The following is a 17,932-nucleotide window of genomic DNA, read 5'->3' as shown; positions in this document are numbered from 1 at the left end:
TTAACATTGGTGGAATGAAAGGAATGAGGGCATGGTTTGCAATAGATTTATTTTAGCATTCGATACATTGAGCATTGAATGGGGTAATGGATGAGCTGGATTGGAAATAAACAACATTTTGTTTACCAAGCCTGCAGTTTATGGACAACATGATCATGGTTGATCAGGCTGTGGGCTCAGCTCTGCTTACCTGCCTGTTACCCATAACCCGATCTATCCCCCTAAAGCAGTCTCTACTGCTTCATTCGGCAGTGAGTTCCACTTATTCAATACTCTCCTGGAGAAGGAATTTCTCCTCATCTGTGTCCTAAACCTGAATCTTAAGGTTATGTCCTCTGACTCTAGTCATAGCTGCCAATGGAAACAAACTCTCTGATTCTGTCATAGAAGGATCTGCTAGGTATGCTGCCAGGAAGGTCAGGTTTTAGTGAATTCAGTAAACATAGTGGGAATGGAAAGGGAAGTAGGAGCTGGGAAGAAAAGAACTAGAGATAATTCAAAACAAGATTGGAAGGAGATAAAGGGAACATTTACGGAACACCATTGTTTTGTGAGCCTAAGGATAGTACTAGACTCATTGATCTTCAAGATTAGATACTATTTTTTGTTATGTAATAAACAGGAATGCATTTACATGAAATTGCCTTTAGTCTGCCATAAGGCAGGCAAAGATTTGCCATTAGCACTTGAATTGCCTGGCAACTCTTACAATCAGAGAAAGAGAAGCAAAGGAGAGTCCCGCAGAGGTAGTGTCCATGGATCTGCCTCCAGCATTCCGCGGGCTCTGCAGCCACACAAGACTTCAGTTTAGCCCAGATCCAAACCTCCGACATGAAACCTTCGGCACCCAGGACCCTTCAGGAGCCCTCCTTGGCCTCAGCATCCTGTCAAATCCTGATTCCGATACCTGGTTCTCAAGAGCCAGTCTCCAGCAGCCCACAGCCTGGTGTAAGTCCTTTGTCCTCAAGTCTCCAGCAGTCCACAGCCTGGTGTGAGTCCTTTGTCCTCAAGTCTCTAACAGCTCGCAGCCTGGTGTGAGTCCTTTGTCCTCAAGTCTCCAGCAGCCCGCAGTCTGGTGTGAGTCCTTTGTCCTCAAGTCTCCAGCAGCTAGCAGCCTGGTGTGAGACCTTTTTCCTCAAGTCTCCAGCAGCCCGCAGCCTGGTGTGAGTCCTTAGTCTTCAAGTCTCTAACAGATCGCAGCCTGGTGTGAGTCCTTTGTTCTCAAGTCTCTAGCAGCCCGCAGCCTGGTGTGAGTCCTTTGTCCTCAAGTCTCTAGCAGCTCGCAGCCTGGTGTGAGTCCTTTGTCCTCAAGTCTCCAGCAGCCCGCAGCCTGGTGTGAATCCTTTGTCCTCAAGTCTCTAACAGCTCGCAGCCTGGTGTGAGTCCTTTGTCCTCAAGTCTCTAGCAGCTGGCAGCCTGGTGTGAGTCCTTTGTCCTCAAGTCTCCAGCAGCCTGCAGCCTGGTGTGAGTCCTTTGTCCTCAAGTCTCTAGCAGCCCGCAGCCTGGTGTGAGTCCTTTGTCCTTAAGTCTCTAGCAGCCCGCAGCCTGGTGTGAATCCTTTGTCCTCAAGTCTCTAACAGCTCGCAGCCTGGTGTGAGTCCTTTGTCCTCAAGTCTCCAGCAGCCCACAGCCTGGTGTGAGTCCTTTGTCCTCAAGTTTCTAGCAGTCCGCAGCCTGGTGTGAATCCTTTGTCCTCAAGTCTCTAACAGCTCGCAGCCTGGTGTGAGTCCTTTGTCCTCAAGTCTCTAGCAGCCTGCAGCCTGATGTGAGTCCTTTGTCCTCAAGTCTCTAGCAGCCTGCAGCCTGGTGTGAGTCCTTTGTCCTCAAGTCTCTAGCAGCCTGCAGCCTGGTGTGAGTCCTTTGTCCTCAAGTATCTAGCAGCCCGCATCCTGATGTGAGTCCTTTGTCCTCAAGTCTCTAGCAGCTGGCAGCCTGGTGTGAGTCCTTTGTCCTCAAGTCTCCAGCAGCCCGCAGACTGGTGTGAGTCCGTTGTCTTCAAGTCTCTAGCAGCCCACAGCCTGGTGGATTCTTCACTTGCAAGTTGCCAACATCTTGATACCAGTGTGTGTCCTTCAGCCGTGGAGTCCCTTGTTGGTCCACTGTAGTGACGTCCTTTGGGTTGTCTGCTTTTTCTTCTTAACGTATGTTGTGATGGATTATATTATATTTTGTATTGTTTATAGATGTGTTTTAAAGGAGATAAATTGTGACAGATTTTTTAGTGTAGGTCACAAACAAACATTTCACCACACAGGTCTCATTTAAAATGCCAGAGCTCTGCTCAAGCCAGACAGTCCAGGCTCCGGGTGCCTTTGCAAAAACTTTAAAGAATGTCTGTAAGGAATTCACAAGTAGGTGTTAATTGGACATGCTGTGGAGTAATGGATTATTGTTTTGGAAAGTAATAGATGAACAGACTCAGAAGATTAGGTCCAGAGCTGCAGTCTGTCTGAGTGCAGTTGGCTGTTCTGAGAGAGTCATGTGGTTTTCTCTGTGCCTATGTGATAGAGAGAGGGGGGAAAGAGAGAGTGAGAGAGAGAATTCATTTCTACCGTTCAGCAGCAGCAGCTGGGACTGGAACAGGACAAGCTGGCAAGTTTGTGGAAAAACCCCATTTTGAAGATGGGTTGTGAGTTCTTAGTTCAGCCTGGTCAAAGTTCTTGTGGTCCTTACAAGAGGAAATTGCTGGCTTGAATGTTTCTCCTGAAATAAGGGAAACAAGAGGAACTCTGTGGTGACCTGTAGAAGAAGAGGTCATCATTTGGAAAACCCTGATGGGGCAAGTTTCTTCAGCCAGACACTGAAGTGACTGATTGGAGGAAATCAGTTTGTATGTGTCCAACAAGCAACAAATCTCTCTCTGAAACCAACAAGAACCATCCTGAGCGGTAACCATTTACCTTTCAGCACCAAAGCCTGGTGAAGATTCTTAAATGTTAAATTCTGTGCACAGTACAAGAATTGCCTGATGCCGGTGAACTTGGAGGAGTGAGAAGTGAGATTGGACTGTGAATCAAATAACTTTTCTGAACTTATACACATATTACATACATGTGTGCTTAGAATTATAAGGGGATTAAGTTAGGTTAAGTTAATAGTAATAAGTTAGAGTTTGATTCTGTTTCATGATAATTAAAAGCAACTTTTATTTAAGTAACGATTAGTCTTGGTGAATTTCTATTGCTGCTGGATTTTGGGGTCCTGTAGTCCCGTAACAATATGTTATTCCCATTACTAGTGCCCTGTGCCAGTCCACTGCTCCTCTGGTGTCTGCAACTTCCAGGCTGAACTTGGACCCAGACCCCACAGCCACAGGATTTAAAATAAAACACTGTGGGCTCATTTAACAGGCTATTTAAAGACTGTATGGAGCTGTCAGCAGTAGGACTGGAAGGCTGTGTCTTACACCCCGCTCCCCACCACGGTCCACTCCAGAGGCAGCTTTGCCATTACAGCATTTCTTGCAGTGCTACCGTTTTTACATTTTGTTATTTGAGAATTGAGCGAGACTCAATACAAACTGATATTGTCAAACTATATCTGCAAATGGATGACTATGGTAGTTGAGCATCAGGTGTAGATAAATTTTCATGACTTGTATTTTAGGAAATAGCGAAAGGAGTCCTTTCAGGGATTTACTAAATCTTTTGCTGGAAATAAAGGCACCAGAAGAAGAGATTGCCATGATTTTCAGCAAAACCAACACGAAAAGTGAGATCAACGCTCAGAAATTCATTGCCAGCCACAGGCATTAAATAAGGTACTTTCTGCATTCTTCCCCACTTCAGACAGACTGCCCGATTGAAGTTATTTGAGCCAAATTTGAGGTGTAGAATGAATTGTACAACTGCCTCTACATGGAGCATTTAGCACTGCTGCCTAGGCAGTGAATTTCCAGGCAGCTGAGTGGCACAGCTGCTTTCCAATGAGATTTTCTTTGTGATTTCAGTGAGGAAAATGGAAAGCATAAGTTTGTCTACCTAAATTAAAGTTAATTAATAATATAGTAAATGTAATGAATCCACAGCCAGTGCTTCAGAATTCCACACCCAAAGGAATGGGAAGATTTTCAATGACAGTAGATGTGGCGAAAATCAATTGACACAAAATATATGTTTTGGCAGCAGCTTAAATAATTGCAGGAAAAGTCATATGATTGGGTGACAGATCGGAGTGGATACTGGATATCCTTGATTGAATTACCAGGCAGTAACCCTGCTGAGGGAGTTTGATGAGGTAATGAATTGGCTCAAGGATCTTATGTTTGTCATCTGAGAATGAATTACCTTGTATCCACTGAAAGACAAATGTTTTTTACCCGAAATGTATACTTCAAGGAAATTTTAGAGAAGAAGCAGTGCCTTCCTTTGATGGGGGATAAAGCATTCTTTTGAACGGTGTCTATTCCCCATTAAATGATAGGGCATAAGGTGGTTTTGTAATTATATTTTCATGCAATTGATAGCATGCTCAAGTGGAACAGCAGCAGTTTAGACATAGAATCATACAAATACCTCTTATTTTACAGTTTTTTAAAGTAATTTCACTCAGATTCTGCGTGGACAATTTAAATTTATTTAATTACTAAACAAAATAATTTTCTGCTTCCTTTCAGATTTCTTGTTCAAACTACAAATTTGAAATAAATTCAGAGGACCAGTTGAACTCCTGAAACCAGCAGAGACCCCATTTCAGCTTTGGTTCCTACTTCACTGGTGCAGTTAGATATTACCCTAATCATGGTCAAATAAGATACGGGAACTTGAATCTCCAATGAAACAAACAATGATTTAAAATAATCTTGTACTTATCTTACTTGAGGAAAAGTTCAGGGTGATCACTGACGGAACTTCCTCACACATGGAAGTGTGGCAGTGTGGATCATGCTGCCAGCTAAAGCGATGAATGTGGGCTCAATTTTAACATTTAAGAAAAATTTGGACAAGCACATGGATGGGAGGGATATGGAGGGATATAGCTGGGTGCAGAACAATAGTTCAGCATGGGCCAAAGGGCCTGTTTCCTGTGCTGCAATGTTCTATGGTTTTATGGTACCATTTCCTTGTTTAGGCAGGGACTTGCATCTGGTGGAAATTAGGCCTCTTTTTATCTACTTCAGAATTAATTGATTGGTATGTCACATATCACAACACAACTGACAGGTCAGAAGGAAGATCTGAAACCAAAGAAATGAGTGACTGGGAATTGCAGCAGTAATAGTCAGAAAGATGCAAGTTCAGAAGTTGCCAAAAGTTAAAAGGTTTTACAATAGAATTTCTCAACATAAAGAAGTGCATTTGACCCAATGTGTTTGTGATGGCCGTATTAAAGAAACTCAAGTATTCTTTTCCTATTTTCCTCTCTCCAATTACTTTCTGAACGTCTCTAAATCAACCTTCACTCCCCATCAAGCAGTGCACGCCAATAAATAAGAAGTAAATTTCTGGCTAAAATGTTGTTACGTGCCCTATTACCACCTTTGGTGACTTTCCGTCAAATTTAGTTTGATACCACTCCTTATTAATTTAAACATGATATGTAAACACAAGTTATTGTTGTTTAGAGAAGGGATTTGATAAAGTTAAAATACAATGTTAGAGAGTCTAGTACAGCCCCTTTTCAGGGTTCATTATACTATAAAGGCTCTACCAAGTGCCACACTGCAACTTGATGGAACTGTCCTTTTCATGTTTTACTGTTGTAGCTACTCACTCAGTCTGTGAACTCTCATTTTCAACAGCAAGGTCATCAAAGTGAATAACAGTCCCATCTTCAGACAACTGCACGTTTGGAGGGATGTTTACTTTGTTCAGATGAAAACGAGTACCTATAAAGTGACAAATGATGACACAAAAAGGTTCTTAAACAGTTCTTTACATCTTTCAAGCTGCAAATACTGTCCAACAGGAATTGGACAAAATTCCAGAAAATCCACCTATCTCTCATCAGCTTCAAACCTGGTCTAGGGCTTAAGACAAGAATCTCATCCCCTGCCCCCCCCCCCCCAAAACTCTCAACCTCAGCTCTCTGCACATATTTAATTGTCAGTGCATTGAAGGAATGATCATCTTGAATCATGCAACTTGTGGTTCTCTGAATAGACAAAGCACATTCTGTGTGATGACTAAAACATTACCAACTATACAAAATGCTTGACTTTATTTCAGATTCTGCACCTTAAGGTTTTTTCTTAATACCTCTTGGCTTTGACATTTCAAGTGAAATGATCTTGAATTTCAATTCTTTCTTCTGCTGTGCGTTCATCATTTTTTCCAGTCGCATTAAATGTGTCAATCCCCTTCTGGCTTCGGGTGACTTTGTATTTAATTCGCAAATTAATCATTTTGCCCATAAAACGGCTCATACAGATTTCCCATGTTTATGTCCATTTATGCTCAATACAAGCAAAGGCTCTTTCAGCAATGTTAATATATTATTCTTCAAACCTCAGTGGGGGAGGCAGCATCTGGGCCTCCTGGATTCCTCCAGCTGATGTTTTCGTTCCAGATTCTAGTACCTGCAGTCTCTCATGTGTCAATACTTCAAACCTAACTCGTTCCTCAGTTTCATTTCATTTCTTTAACATATTTTTTATTTCAGGCACTAAGAATAAAGCTCATCGTCTGCTTCACTTTCTTCTTGTAACCCGATGACTGCCTAAATGTGGTCGACTAGTTTTTAAACCCATCCCTTTTATTGTTACTCATTCTGACCCCCATCATTTCATGCCCCCCTTACTCAGTGTGTTACTGTTACAAAGTTAGGACTGAACACTTTTTCTGACACGTCTTCATTTTGTCGGGTAAAAGGCTTGCTCGTGGGATCGTGACACTCAAGGGGTTTGTTGCACCTCCGCCCCCCCACCCCACATTCTATTCCATTGACATCAATGGAGCCAAATATAGAGAAGGTAAGAATAAATGCCAACTGATACCTTTGCAAAACTCGAGCAAAGGTGACCAAACCAAATTCCCTGCAAGCTTCATCTTTACGTTGATTAGAATTTGGTTTCCTTAATCTTTCTGTAAACTCTCTACTTGTATTGTAACTTAGATCATTTATTCATTTTGACATTTTTCAGTATTTAATGCAATTCATTTTCTGTCGGTCAACTTTTATCATTCACGTCACTCATGTATCAAACTGCATAATACAGAAATTCACAGGAAATGTTAGAAACTTTTCCACATATCCATTATTCCAATAATTACTTCGATGAACAAACTCTCAAAGAACTCCAGTAATTATGCATTTCCATTTCAAAGATTATAACAATATGCTGGAATATATCTCCTACTTTTGGTGGAAATTAGTGCTGGTTTGCTTGTGTCACTGGATCCAAGATTGTTCACCGCTTTAACAAAGAAAAGGAAATTCTCAAGCGGCGGAAGGCTGACTGTCTGCTCACATCCTCGGATTCCTGACACCGACCTAAAAGGAAAGATAATGCACAGATCAAAGTCATAAAAATGCAGTCATCCTGATGATATTTAATACAAGTAGGAGATGACTTCCCAACTTCCTTTTTTTTAAAAAAAAATCATGGCACGTGAGCTTTGCTACAAATACCTTCCTTAATTGTCTTTCCAAAATTACCCTCGACTCCTGTTAACCATTTCAGAGAGAAACTAAGATTTAACCACACTATTTTGGGTCTGGAAACAGATAAAGGCCAGAAGAAGGCTGCAGATTCACTCCCCTATAGGACATTTTAAAACAATCTGGCAGGGTTATTTTTACAGAACCAATTTGTTTAATTAACCATATGGAAGTGTCATATCCCCATTTCTCTGATGAAATGACTCAGTATAAACTCGGGGCTCTTTTTGTCGTGAGCAAGCTGGACATCAAATATCACTTTCATATTTATGACTCTCAGTAGATTACCTTTATTTATTTAAACTATCTTTTAAATGTCTGCTCTCAGTTGGTGATGCATTGCCTTCTGAGACCAAGGGCAGTGAATACAAGTCTACATCATGAAATTAGCATTTAATCTGGACATACATCACAACATTGAATGGGAGGAGATGCCAAAATATTCCCATTTTGATTCTTTCCTTTGGTTCCTTCTTTTTAGTGCTTGAGCATAGAGTTAACAACAGTGCTTTGAAGGTGCTTGAAGTTCCAGAGCTTGAAGAATACCAAATACTGCTCTTTGGTTGGCAGATTTAAGAGATCAGGAACCAACTTTCCAAGTTTCCAAGCTTAGACATTTTATACCGCTACTGTGGTGGGTGGTGATATTATGATATCCATCAGAGTCTGGAATCACAGGAGCAAATGTCCTGGCCAAAATTTTCTGAGGGACCGCATCATTTGCTAGGGTGAGGTAGGGGTATGGAAAATATGTGGGGGGAGGGAAGAGGAAATCAGAATGAGAGAAGAGGGAAGCAATGTCAGTAAAGTGAAGGCCAGAAGAGGAGCTGTTACAAAGGACAGTGGGAAGATTGAAAGGCAGAATATCGAGTGCATATGGATGAGGCAAGAGTCCTAGCTTCTAGCTCCAAAAGTAGCAGCGTGGGACAAGTGGGCTCAATAACATTATATCACAGCTCCACACGGTCAGTGAAACCACCTGAAATGGCCATCCATCTTGTAAGGTCGCCCCAGACTAGAAGAAGCCATCCAGCTAAGGAGATGGTCAGTGGAGATAACCTTCTTTTTCATCCAGTGAAATATCCTTTTCCTTCACGTCTACCAAGTGTACCCTTTATCTCACAGGGCTGCTCTGACGGTGCTCTTATCATTTGGGATAGCTAGGTGTTGGTCAAGAGATCATGGAAAAAAAGGAACCCATAGAACATAACATCTAATAAAGCACTTCTTGTCTCTATTTGTTATTGAAATCAATCGTTAAATTGTGGATAAAACCACTGTTGAATAAAGCGTTAGGTCTTCACGACCAAGAGTCAAACTGACCTGAATTTTGATTTTTGAAGATCATTTTGTCTGTGATACTCAAGTATAAAAAAATCAACAGCACTGAGATCTGTAGAGGTCCAGCGGATAGTGGCACTGTCCCAGCACACTGTGCTTTCTTCAGCATTAATCATAGGTGCTGATGGAACTATGTAAAAGGCAAATTAAACTTGGATTAGGAAGTTCATTTCAACATGGCAATTTACTAATAAGAAGCTTCTCAGTAATGAGGAGAGGACATTTTTCACCACTGTTACGTTAAGCAAAATATCAAACAATTACTTAGTCTGGACCAATTTAACAATAAATTCACCACACATCAGACCCAATTCCACAGACTAAAGCTGGGTTTAATTTCTAACCAATGCCAAGGTTGCAAAAACATTTCTCATAGAATATTGGGATCCCCAGCAATATTCATCACTAACTCAACAAAACCCTCATGAGGAAAGTTCTCCCATGTCGTCATTTTGTACTGCTGATCTGATTGTATTCTTTTAGTTAAGTTCTGTAGCAATGGTTTACTACAAAGCAAGAAGCTTGCTGAGCCGTTTTAGAAAAGAGTGAAGAGTCAACTGCACATTTAGATGAGATAAGCAAAGGGCAGCAGATTTCCTTCCCCACTAATATCAGTGAAACTGGTAGATTTTTACTGTAAAATATATTCCCCAGTTTACTATGAATGATACTGGCCTTTAAAAAAAAATCCATAATATTTAATGCTTTTTAAAATCGAGTCAGAATCACATAACATGGAAAAAGACCTCCTCTCCCCACTGGGTTCTCACTAAATATCAAGCATTTATTTTCAATAATCTTGCTTTAATTTCTCCTCATTCTCACCACATTCCCATCCGCTCCATAGATTCAACCACTCAACTACGTGCCAGAGGAAATTTATAGTGACCCTTTAGCAGGCCAATCTGCACACTCTTGAGATATGAGAAGAAACAGGAGGAAACACACGCAGTTGAAATTCCCACCCAGCATTCCTGTCTACTGGCCACTGTAAGTTTGATTCAGGAAGTGAGAGGGAAAAATCAACCATTTTTCATTGGTCCTTTGCCGGAATCCACATATACAACAGAGTTGTCTTGGTTTCAATTTTGACTGTCTTTATTCTCAAGGTGCCTGTTGGCATCCTGGTCTAAGGAATGAATAGTTAATGAAATGCCTGTCGAAGACGGCAACGTGTTATAGCACGGTACAAATCCGCCCCTACAAAACTGGAAGACAAGAAAGAAAAGCAAGGAGCAACAGCTCCATGAGAGTGGAGTGGCTCAGCCACCGCTGTTGAAGAAAGGGAAATGCAGAATTAATGTAAATATTTGATGACCTCTCATTAAAATCAGCTCTGAATAAAGATTATTAATCGGACACAGAAATGTTTGGCTTCACTTTATCGATCCTTCTTCATCACTAATTGCTTCACTCTCCACAAAACCCACCTGACTGCTGAGGGTTTCCAATACATTCTCTTTTTATTTTGACAATGCACAATGTTTGCCTTGGTTTTTCAGTAATCAACGATGCTTGAAGCTCTTTAGAAAGGGACAATAATATTTACATAGCTTGGATTGAGTGAATATCCCATACTGTTGGCACAGGATTGGTTATGGATAAGAGATGATAGTCCATGGGCCAAGGCTGTCGGCACACATGGAACAATGTTATAATCTCTATGGTTAAAACACATCAGGATAAAGCAGATTCGCGTGAGAGACATGGTACAAAGGCCAGCCTCGGCCAGCTAGATGCCTCTCTTATAAAGATTAACACTTTAAGGAAAGGCTAGGGGTACCTTGAGCCCAATTCACTGCCTCTCATTTAAAAGTGTGTAGGTGACAATCGAATAGCAGTGCTCAATAGCTCTGAATTTTCTATTAACTGTTTCAAATCCTTTAACAATTAAATATTTGACCATGGACTAGCAAAATGCTGTGATATAAACAATATATTTAAATCTGATAAAGTGTCCTAGAATCTTTTCTTCTGTAACTTCCACTACTCCCACCATCCAGCTCGATAGGTTGCCCTTTAATAATATCCGTTTCCATGTGGACGTTGACAGTACCAACCTCTACCTTCTCTCAACATTTTTGCTTTGTGAGAGTGTTTTTTTTTTAAAATCCATCTGAGATCTGCAGTTAATTGCAAGAAAGATGCAGCTCAAGAAGGCAGTGGCATACCTCTGTCCCATCAATCTTAGCTAAGTGACATCATAACCAAGTAATGATTCATTGATTGGGCAATGGATCTGGTAATTAATCTAAAATCACCAAGAACCAACAATATCTAAGTATGTGTATAATTCAGCAGATTTATCACACAGATTTTACACTGCTCCGAAAGGTTGTCCTTGAAGTTAGTAAGTTAGGCTTCTAAAATACTGTAACACAAACAAACCGCACAGAAAATTAAATTCAGTTGTTAGCAAAGCAAAAAGACAGGAACTTAGGATAGTAATTTTGAGTGAATCTCACAGATTAACCGATGATTTATTTCAACTTTGCCTGTCAATAGTTAGGAAGTAAATTGGCCATCTTTCTCTTCCTTGTGAGCCGCCCCATAATTGGCCAATTAAGAAAATAGACTTTTAAAAAAAAACTTTATTTATTCATTCAACAAGGTTATTACATACAGTAAAAAAGTACATATTATGAATGATTTAAAAAATTTTTATTTATAAAAAAAGAAGAAAAAGAAAGAAGAACCTCCCCCCCTCTCAGCCAACTCTCTTTAGGAGAGCCAAAGAAAAAAAAACTGAAATATATTTACTAAAATCTAATCAAGGTAAATCTAAATGTAAATATTCTGAATATAAAGACCACTTATTAAGAAAAAAAGAATAATTATCATGTAAAACATGCGTGATTTTTTTCCATTACCAAACATGTTTTCATCTCATTATGCCATCTATTAATATCAATCACATTAGCGTTTTTCTATGAACTTGCTATACATTTTTTGCTACAGATAAAGCTAAATATACAAAAGCAATCTGAAATTTGTCTAATCCCAAATCTTTCAAAGGCTTCAACTCACCCAACAAAAATATTGTCGGGTCTAGAAGTATTTTGATCTTATACAAATGTTTCAAAAACAATTGAATTGCTTTCCAAAAAGATTGTATATGTACACATAACCAAACAGCATGAAAAAAAAGTTCCAACCGAATGACCATACCTAAAACAAGAGTCTGATTCACTAAAGCCATATTTTTAAAAAACTTTTTAGGTGTTAAATACAATTGATGTAAAAAATAGTAATTAACCATTGCACAATGAACATTTATCAATCTAGTAACACTATCATGACAAATATCTAACCAGTCATCCTTGGAAAAAGTAAGGTTAATATCCTTTTTTCATTTAATCTTAGATCTATCCCATCCCTTTTTTTCCATATTTTCCTGTAATATTTGGTACATCAATGAAATATATCCCTTTTTTGGTGCAATCACAAGAAAAGATTAAAATTTAGTCAATTTAGGTAAAATCATATCTCTACCAAATATTTGTTTTACTAAGGATCGAAGTTGATAATAAATGAATAAAGAATTCTCATTAATACCAAAATCTTCCCTCATTTGATTAAAGGATAAAAATTGACCTTCTTTAAAACAATCCCCGAAGTTTTTTATACCTTTAGATTTCCAATGTAATAAACATTGATTATACATTAAATCAGTAAAAGGAGCCTCCAGCTCCAATATGTCTTCTTCTCCTAATACCAGTAATTTCAACACCGATTGACTCCTTTTTATAAAATGAATGAAACTCATCATTAATCTCACAAGGTTTGTAAGTAATAGTCGAATTTCGTCTGACTGCATTAATAACCCTTGATACCTGTTCTTTCTTTAACTGCCATGCGCTTTCTCACCCCATTCATAATACCGTTGTTTAGGTCTATTAATCAAGCATTCAAATTGATAAGACTGCAACGTATTATATTTCAATTTCAATCTAGACAACTCCATCTTCTGATTTTCCGTCACATCTCTCTGAAATTCCTTTTCTAATTCATCAATCTGTTTCTCTAATTCAAGGCTCTCGGTCAGATAATTCTTTTTAACCTTAGAGGTATAACTAATTATTTGACCTCTCAAGTAAGCTTTCATAGCATTCCACAATATAAATTTACTTTGAATGGAGTTAACATTTTCTTCCAAAAAAGAGATTGATTAGTTTTTTTTAAAAAATTCAATAAATTGCGCTTTTTTAAAAAACATCGTATTGAATCTCCAACGATAAGCTGCACAAACTTTTTCAGAACTCTGAAATACAACAAAGAATGATCTGAAATTACCCGACTTTTATATTCTGCTTGCAATATTTTCCTCTTTAAATGTGCTGATATTAAAAAAAATCAATTCTAGAAAAAGATTCATGTCTAAATGAATAAAAAGAGAAATCCTTCTCTGTTGGGTTAATACATCACCAAATGCCCACTAAATTAAAATCTTTAATCAAAGCTCGAATTTGAATTGCCATTTTAAATTTTTTAACATTTTTTGGAGATTTATCTAATAAAGGTTCTAAAACACAGTTAAAATCTCCTCCAACCAGAACATTTTCATTAGCTTGCCCCAGAAGCAGAAATGCATCCGAAATAAATGCTTCATCATCCACATTTGGTGCATAAATGTTAAGTAAAGTCAAAAATTCATTAAAAATCTTACAATTCAACTTAAGAACATGTCTTGCATTCATTTCCATTGACTGTAATTCAAAAGATAAATTTTTATGTATCAAAATTGCTACTCCCTTAGCTTTGGAGTTAAATGAGGAAGAAAAAACATGTCCAAACCAGTCCTTCTTCAAGTTTATACTTTTTTTTTCATTCAAATGTGTCTCCAGTAAAAAAGCAATATCAATCTTCATCTTTTTAATGTAAGCCAAAACTCACTTACACTTGATTGGGTTGTTTAATCCCTGAACATTAAAGGTAGCAAATTTCAAATTCGACACATCTAATACAATTGCTAAATACCAAAAATAATCACAAGATTAATAATAACAAAGAAAAAAAAGAGAGAATTTTTTTTTATATGGTACTCTCAATTTAAAATATATTATAGGCCCTCCAAATAAAAATAATATTCGTTAATAAGAGAAAAGAAAAACAACAAAAAAAACTACCAAAAGGTAGTAACTCCCGAAAAAAAACTGGGTGTGGATTACCCACTAATGACTGATGACTAACAAAGAAGTTAGTGCAATCCCCTCCTCCCCAGCCAGTCAATCAAAAATATTAACATATTACACAAAAAAATCAGCCTTGAGATTCCAGTCCAGATGGTGAACTCATTTCATGAGTAGATGAACTCTTTCCATTCCCGTTCTTTCCACTTCTACCATTTTTCCCAATTCCAAGTCCATCAGATTTTATTTAAGGAGATAATGGTGGACGACTTCTTTGTCCTCTGACATCCGGTAACAAATTAGCAAAGACAATTGCTTCATGCTCACTCTCAAAGAATTGAGACTGATAGTTTCCAAAAAATACTTTCAACACAGCAGGATAACGAAAAGCAAATTTGTAACCTTTACTCCATAAAACATCTTTAACTGGATTAAATTCACGTCGGCGTCTGATGATATCTTGACTTAAATCAGGGTAGAAGAAAACTCTACTATTCTGAACCATCATTGGAGCTTGCCTTTGTCTTGCATTTTGAACTGCAAGTTGAAGAATTGTCTCTCTGTCCAAACAATTCAAACAACAAACTAACACAGCTCTTGGAGGTTGACCAGGTAGGGGTGGTCTTCTTAAAGCTCTATGTGCTCTTTCCAATACCAATCCATCAGGAAAAGACTCTTCCCCCAACATCTGGGGAATCCAATTTTTTTTTAATTTGACAGGATCTTGACCTTCTATATCTTCTGGCAAACCCATAATTTTCACATTATTTCTTCTGCTTTGATTTTCCAAATAGTCCATTTTTTTTGTTAACTCTTTTTCCTGGGCTCCTAAATCTTTAACTGATTTTTCCACCTTTACTATTGTTTCTGTATTGGATTGTACCTGTTGTTTACATTCAGAAAAATATGCTTCAAATTTTTTAAAATTTTCCCGATTTTCTTTAACTTCTGCCTTAACTACATTTAGGTCTGAAATTATATCATTTGAACCAGCTGGTTCAATTGACCAGTAATAACATCCAAATAAGAAGCAACACCTTCAAACATCATGTAAGCAGGCTGAGGTGCAGTTTGAAATGAAGGATTCGATTCCATAAGTTGTAACTCACTTTCTTCCAGCTCTTCTTCCATTTCCTGTGCAGTGGTAGAGTAAAGTAAGTCCTCTTCTTGTTGTTCTTCAAAAGGCAGCATTCTAGTCGTTTTGCTGCGAGTTTGGACACCCAATGACGACCCCCCGACTTCCTCAGGGGGTCGTCTCTGCTGTCCCCCAGCACACCATTTTTTCATAAAATTATGGAGTTTTCCATTATTAACAGTGCCACCCAAGCCTACAATCGCTGTAGACTGCGTGTCTGCCATCACAATCCTCTTCCTCCGTGCTCCCGTCTCTTCCAACGGGGGTGTTCGTTGTAACAAGCCTCCAGGCTCGTGCCCGACTTCTCGGGAGCACACTCCTTCCTCTGCAGAACGAGTCAAACCAGCGCCATCTTGAGACTGGTGAATAGCTGTTACCTTAGTTTTTGTCCCCACAAGCAATCGTTGAAGCTTTGGGATCGCTGAAAATGGATCCGAGGGTGTTCCAAGTCGTTTAGGCCCCAATTCCTCTGCACTTCGAAACTGTATTTTCTTTTGTAACTGAGGGTTAGTTTTTTTTTGCATTAGCAGCCATAATGTCTCACCAAAATATCAAACTGAAAATTAAAGTTTTAAAATTAAAAATAAAGGGTTAAAAAATGGGCATTTAAAAGTCTGACCAGAGAGGGCAGGGATTACACGTCTGGTCTCTACGCCATCTTGCCACACCCCCCTAAGAAAATAGACTTGATGGAAAACAATATAACTCAAGAAACAAGAAGCCTCGTTGACATGAGATATGCACTTTGCAGCTAGTTTCTTTATTTAACAGTTTTCTGGTGGACACAGGTAACAGCGTGTTTCATTTTATGCAGTCTCCATTGCTATTCTGAGAACCTCAATGTTGTCAGCTTCTGTCCAATTACAAGGGTGAGTGAAGCAAGAGAAAGGTCAAATCTATGTACATAGTGAAGGTCATTGATCAGTGCTTTGGGCTGGAGACCCTGACCAATGGAATCATATCCGTCCCAAGGAGACAATGTCATTCATCGCAGCTCATCCACGACACAGGCTGGGTAAACTACTTTTTGAGTGAGCTTGTTGTACAATAGTGAGGGAAGTTCAACTCCTGGAAGCCATTTCTAAGAAACTTCCAGATAAAAAGTGAAACAAATGATCACTTAATGATGCCAGAGGGAAGAGCAGAGGAAGAGTTCAATGCACTCACCAGTTTGAATCATCATTTTCTCGCTGGGCAAACTACATCCTGCAAAGTTCACTGCCATTACCCAGACAAGATAACACTTGCTTGGTTCCAGATTATCCAATGTGCAGTAACTCTCTTTCACTGCCATCTTGTATTCTTCAGTACTACTCCCTTTAAAAAAAAACGATTCTTTAAATTCAGGTGTTGATCATTGTGCAAGCTTCATATTTAATAATTAATTTGCTCCATTTGTGAATTAATATGTATTTATTCAGTTCAGCTGCATCAGTTTATATTGGACATAAGAAAGGTGGCCCTTTAAAGATTGTATTCAATTCACAGAGAATAATTCACCATTGATATGACTTGATATAAATGCCTTTTTATACTTTATCTGGGAACAAAATATACAATTGTAGCTAGAAAGAGCTAACGTATAAAATTGTTCCACAATTTTTTAAACACCTTACTCACAATAAATGACAAAGGAGATCTTTCACTTTCAGGGACTTTATTGGTGAGATAAAATCAAAAAGCTCTCGAAATACTCTGCAGTTCAGATCGCATCGCTGGCAGGAGAGACAGATAAATGACAATCCCATTGGAGTTTCTGATGGAAGGTCAATGGTTAAAACCAGACATGCTGGTTGGCCTGCTGAGAATTTTCAGCATCTTCTATTATTATTTCAGATTTCCAGCTTCCGTGGAATCTTGATTTAGTTTGTGAGGCTTAGCTGAAATGGATAATGCCCAGGGACTTTATTGCAAATTATTACAATTATTTAAGCTTCATGGTCTGCCATGTGTATTGAAGATCATTAACATATAGAAGTAAACAAATCAAAAATGGACATTGTTTAATGCTGAGACCTTACCAGTTTGCTCTCGGTTTCCCTCAGACTGATCCATACAGTACACCTGGAAATAATCAATGATATCTTCCTCCTCAACTGTCCAATAAACTGTTATTGTTGTACTTGTTGCAGTATTTGGTTCCTGAGAGAGTACTGTTGGAGAATGGGGAACTGAAAAATAAAATAAAATCTTGTAAAAAAAAATTAAAGATGTTTTTATGATCCAAAGCACATTATCTTTTATGGTATTATTGGCATTACTGGGTCATAAAGTAGGGCACAGTTAGCATAGCAGTAATCGTGAAGCTATTACAGTGCCCGTGACCCAAGTTTGAATTCGGCACAGGAGTTTGTACATTCCCCCATGTCTGTGTGGGTTACCTCCCATCCTCCAAAACACTACAGGGCTTGGAGGTCAATTGGTGTATTTGGGCACCACAGACTTGTGGGGAGGAAGACCTAGTTACCATGCTGTACGTATGTCTAAAATGTCCAATAATGTACTTTTCTTCACAGCTGGCAAAGGCAAGAAGGGTGAAATTGCCCTCAAAAATCAAAATAAGGGAACATGAATTCCAGATTAAAAAAAAACATATACTGATGAGCCTGATTCAAAAAAGAAATGGCAGTATAGAAGCTTCCAGACAATGATTTACTGACATGAGTTAATCCCCATTTCACCTCTTTAAAGATCTTTCTAAGACTTGAAATGAGTCCTTCTATAGTCT

At 38.7% G+C, this 17,932-nt stretch overlaps 1 protein-coding gene across 1 annotated transcript in view; it reads right to left on the bottom strand.

Moving 5' to 3' along the window:
• LOC138763766 (cardiomyopathy-associated protein 5-like) overlaps positions 1-17,932 on the bottom strand; it is an 87,846-nt gene that overhangs the window by 4,172 nt on the left and 65,742 nt on the right. The window contains exons 7-11 of the mRNA XM_069938484.1: positions 17,226-17,375; positions 16,372-16,521; positions 8,923-9,070; positions 7,298-7,431; positions 5,713-5,827 (exon numbers count right to left, since the gene is read on the bottom strand). Coding sequence (XP_069794585.1) covers positions 5,713-5,827; positions 7,298-7,431; positions 8,923-9,070; positions 16,372-16,521; positions 17,226-17,375 — 697 coding nt within the window. The remainder of the gene's footprint in view (positions 1-5,712; positions 5,828-7,297; positions 7,432-8,922; positions 9,071-16,371; positions 16,522-17,225; positions 17,376-17,932) is intronic.

The sequence above is a fragment of the Narcine bancroftii genome, chromosome 1 (genome assembly GCF_036971445.1).
Source record: "Narcine bancroftii isolate sNarBan1 chromosome 1, sNarBan1.hap1, whole genome shotgun sequence".
NCBI classification, from domain to species: Eukaryota; Metazoa; Chordata; class Chondrichthyes; order Torpediniformes; family Narcinidae; genus Narcine; species Narcine bancroftii.
The sequence above is the reverse complement of the archived record's forward strand: the minus strand, read 5'-3'. Positions and strand labels throughout refer to the sequence as shown.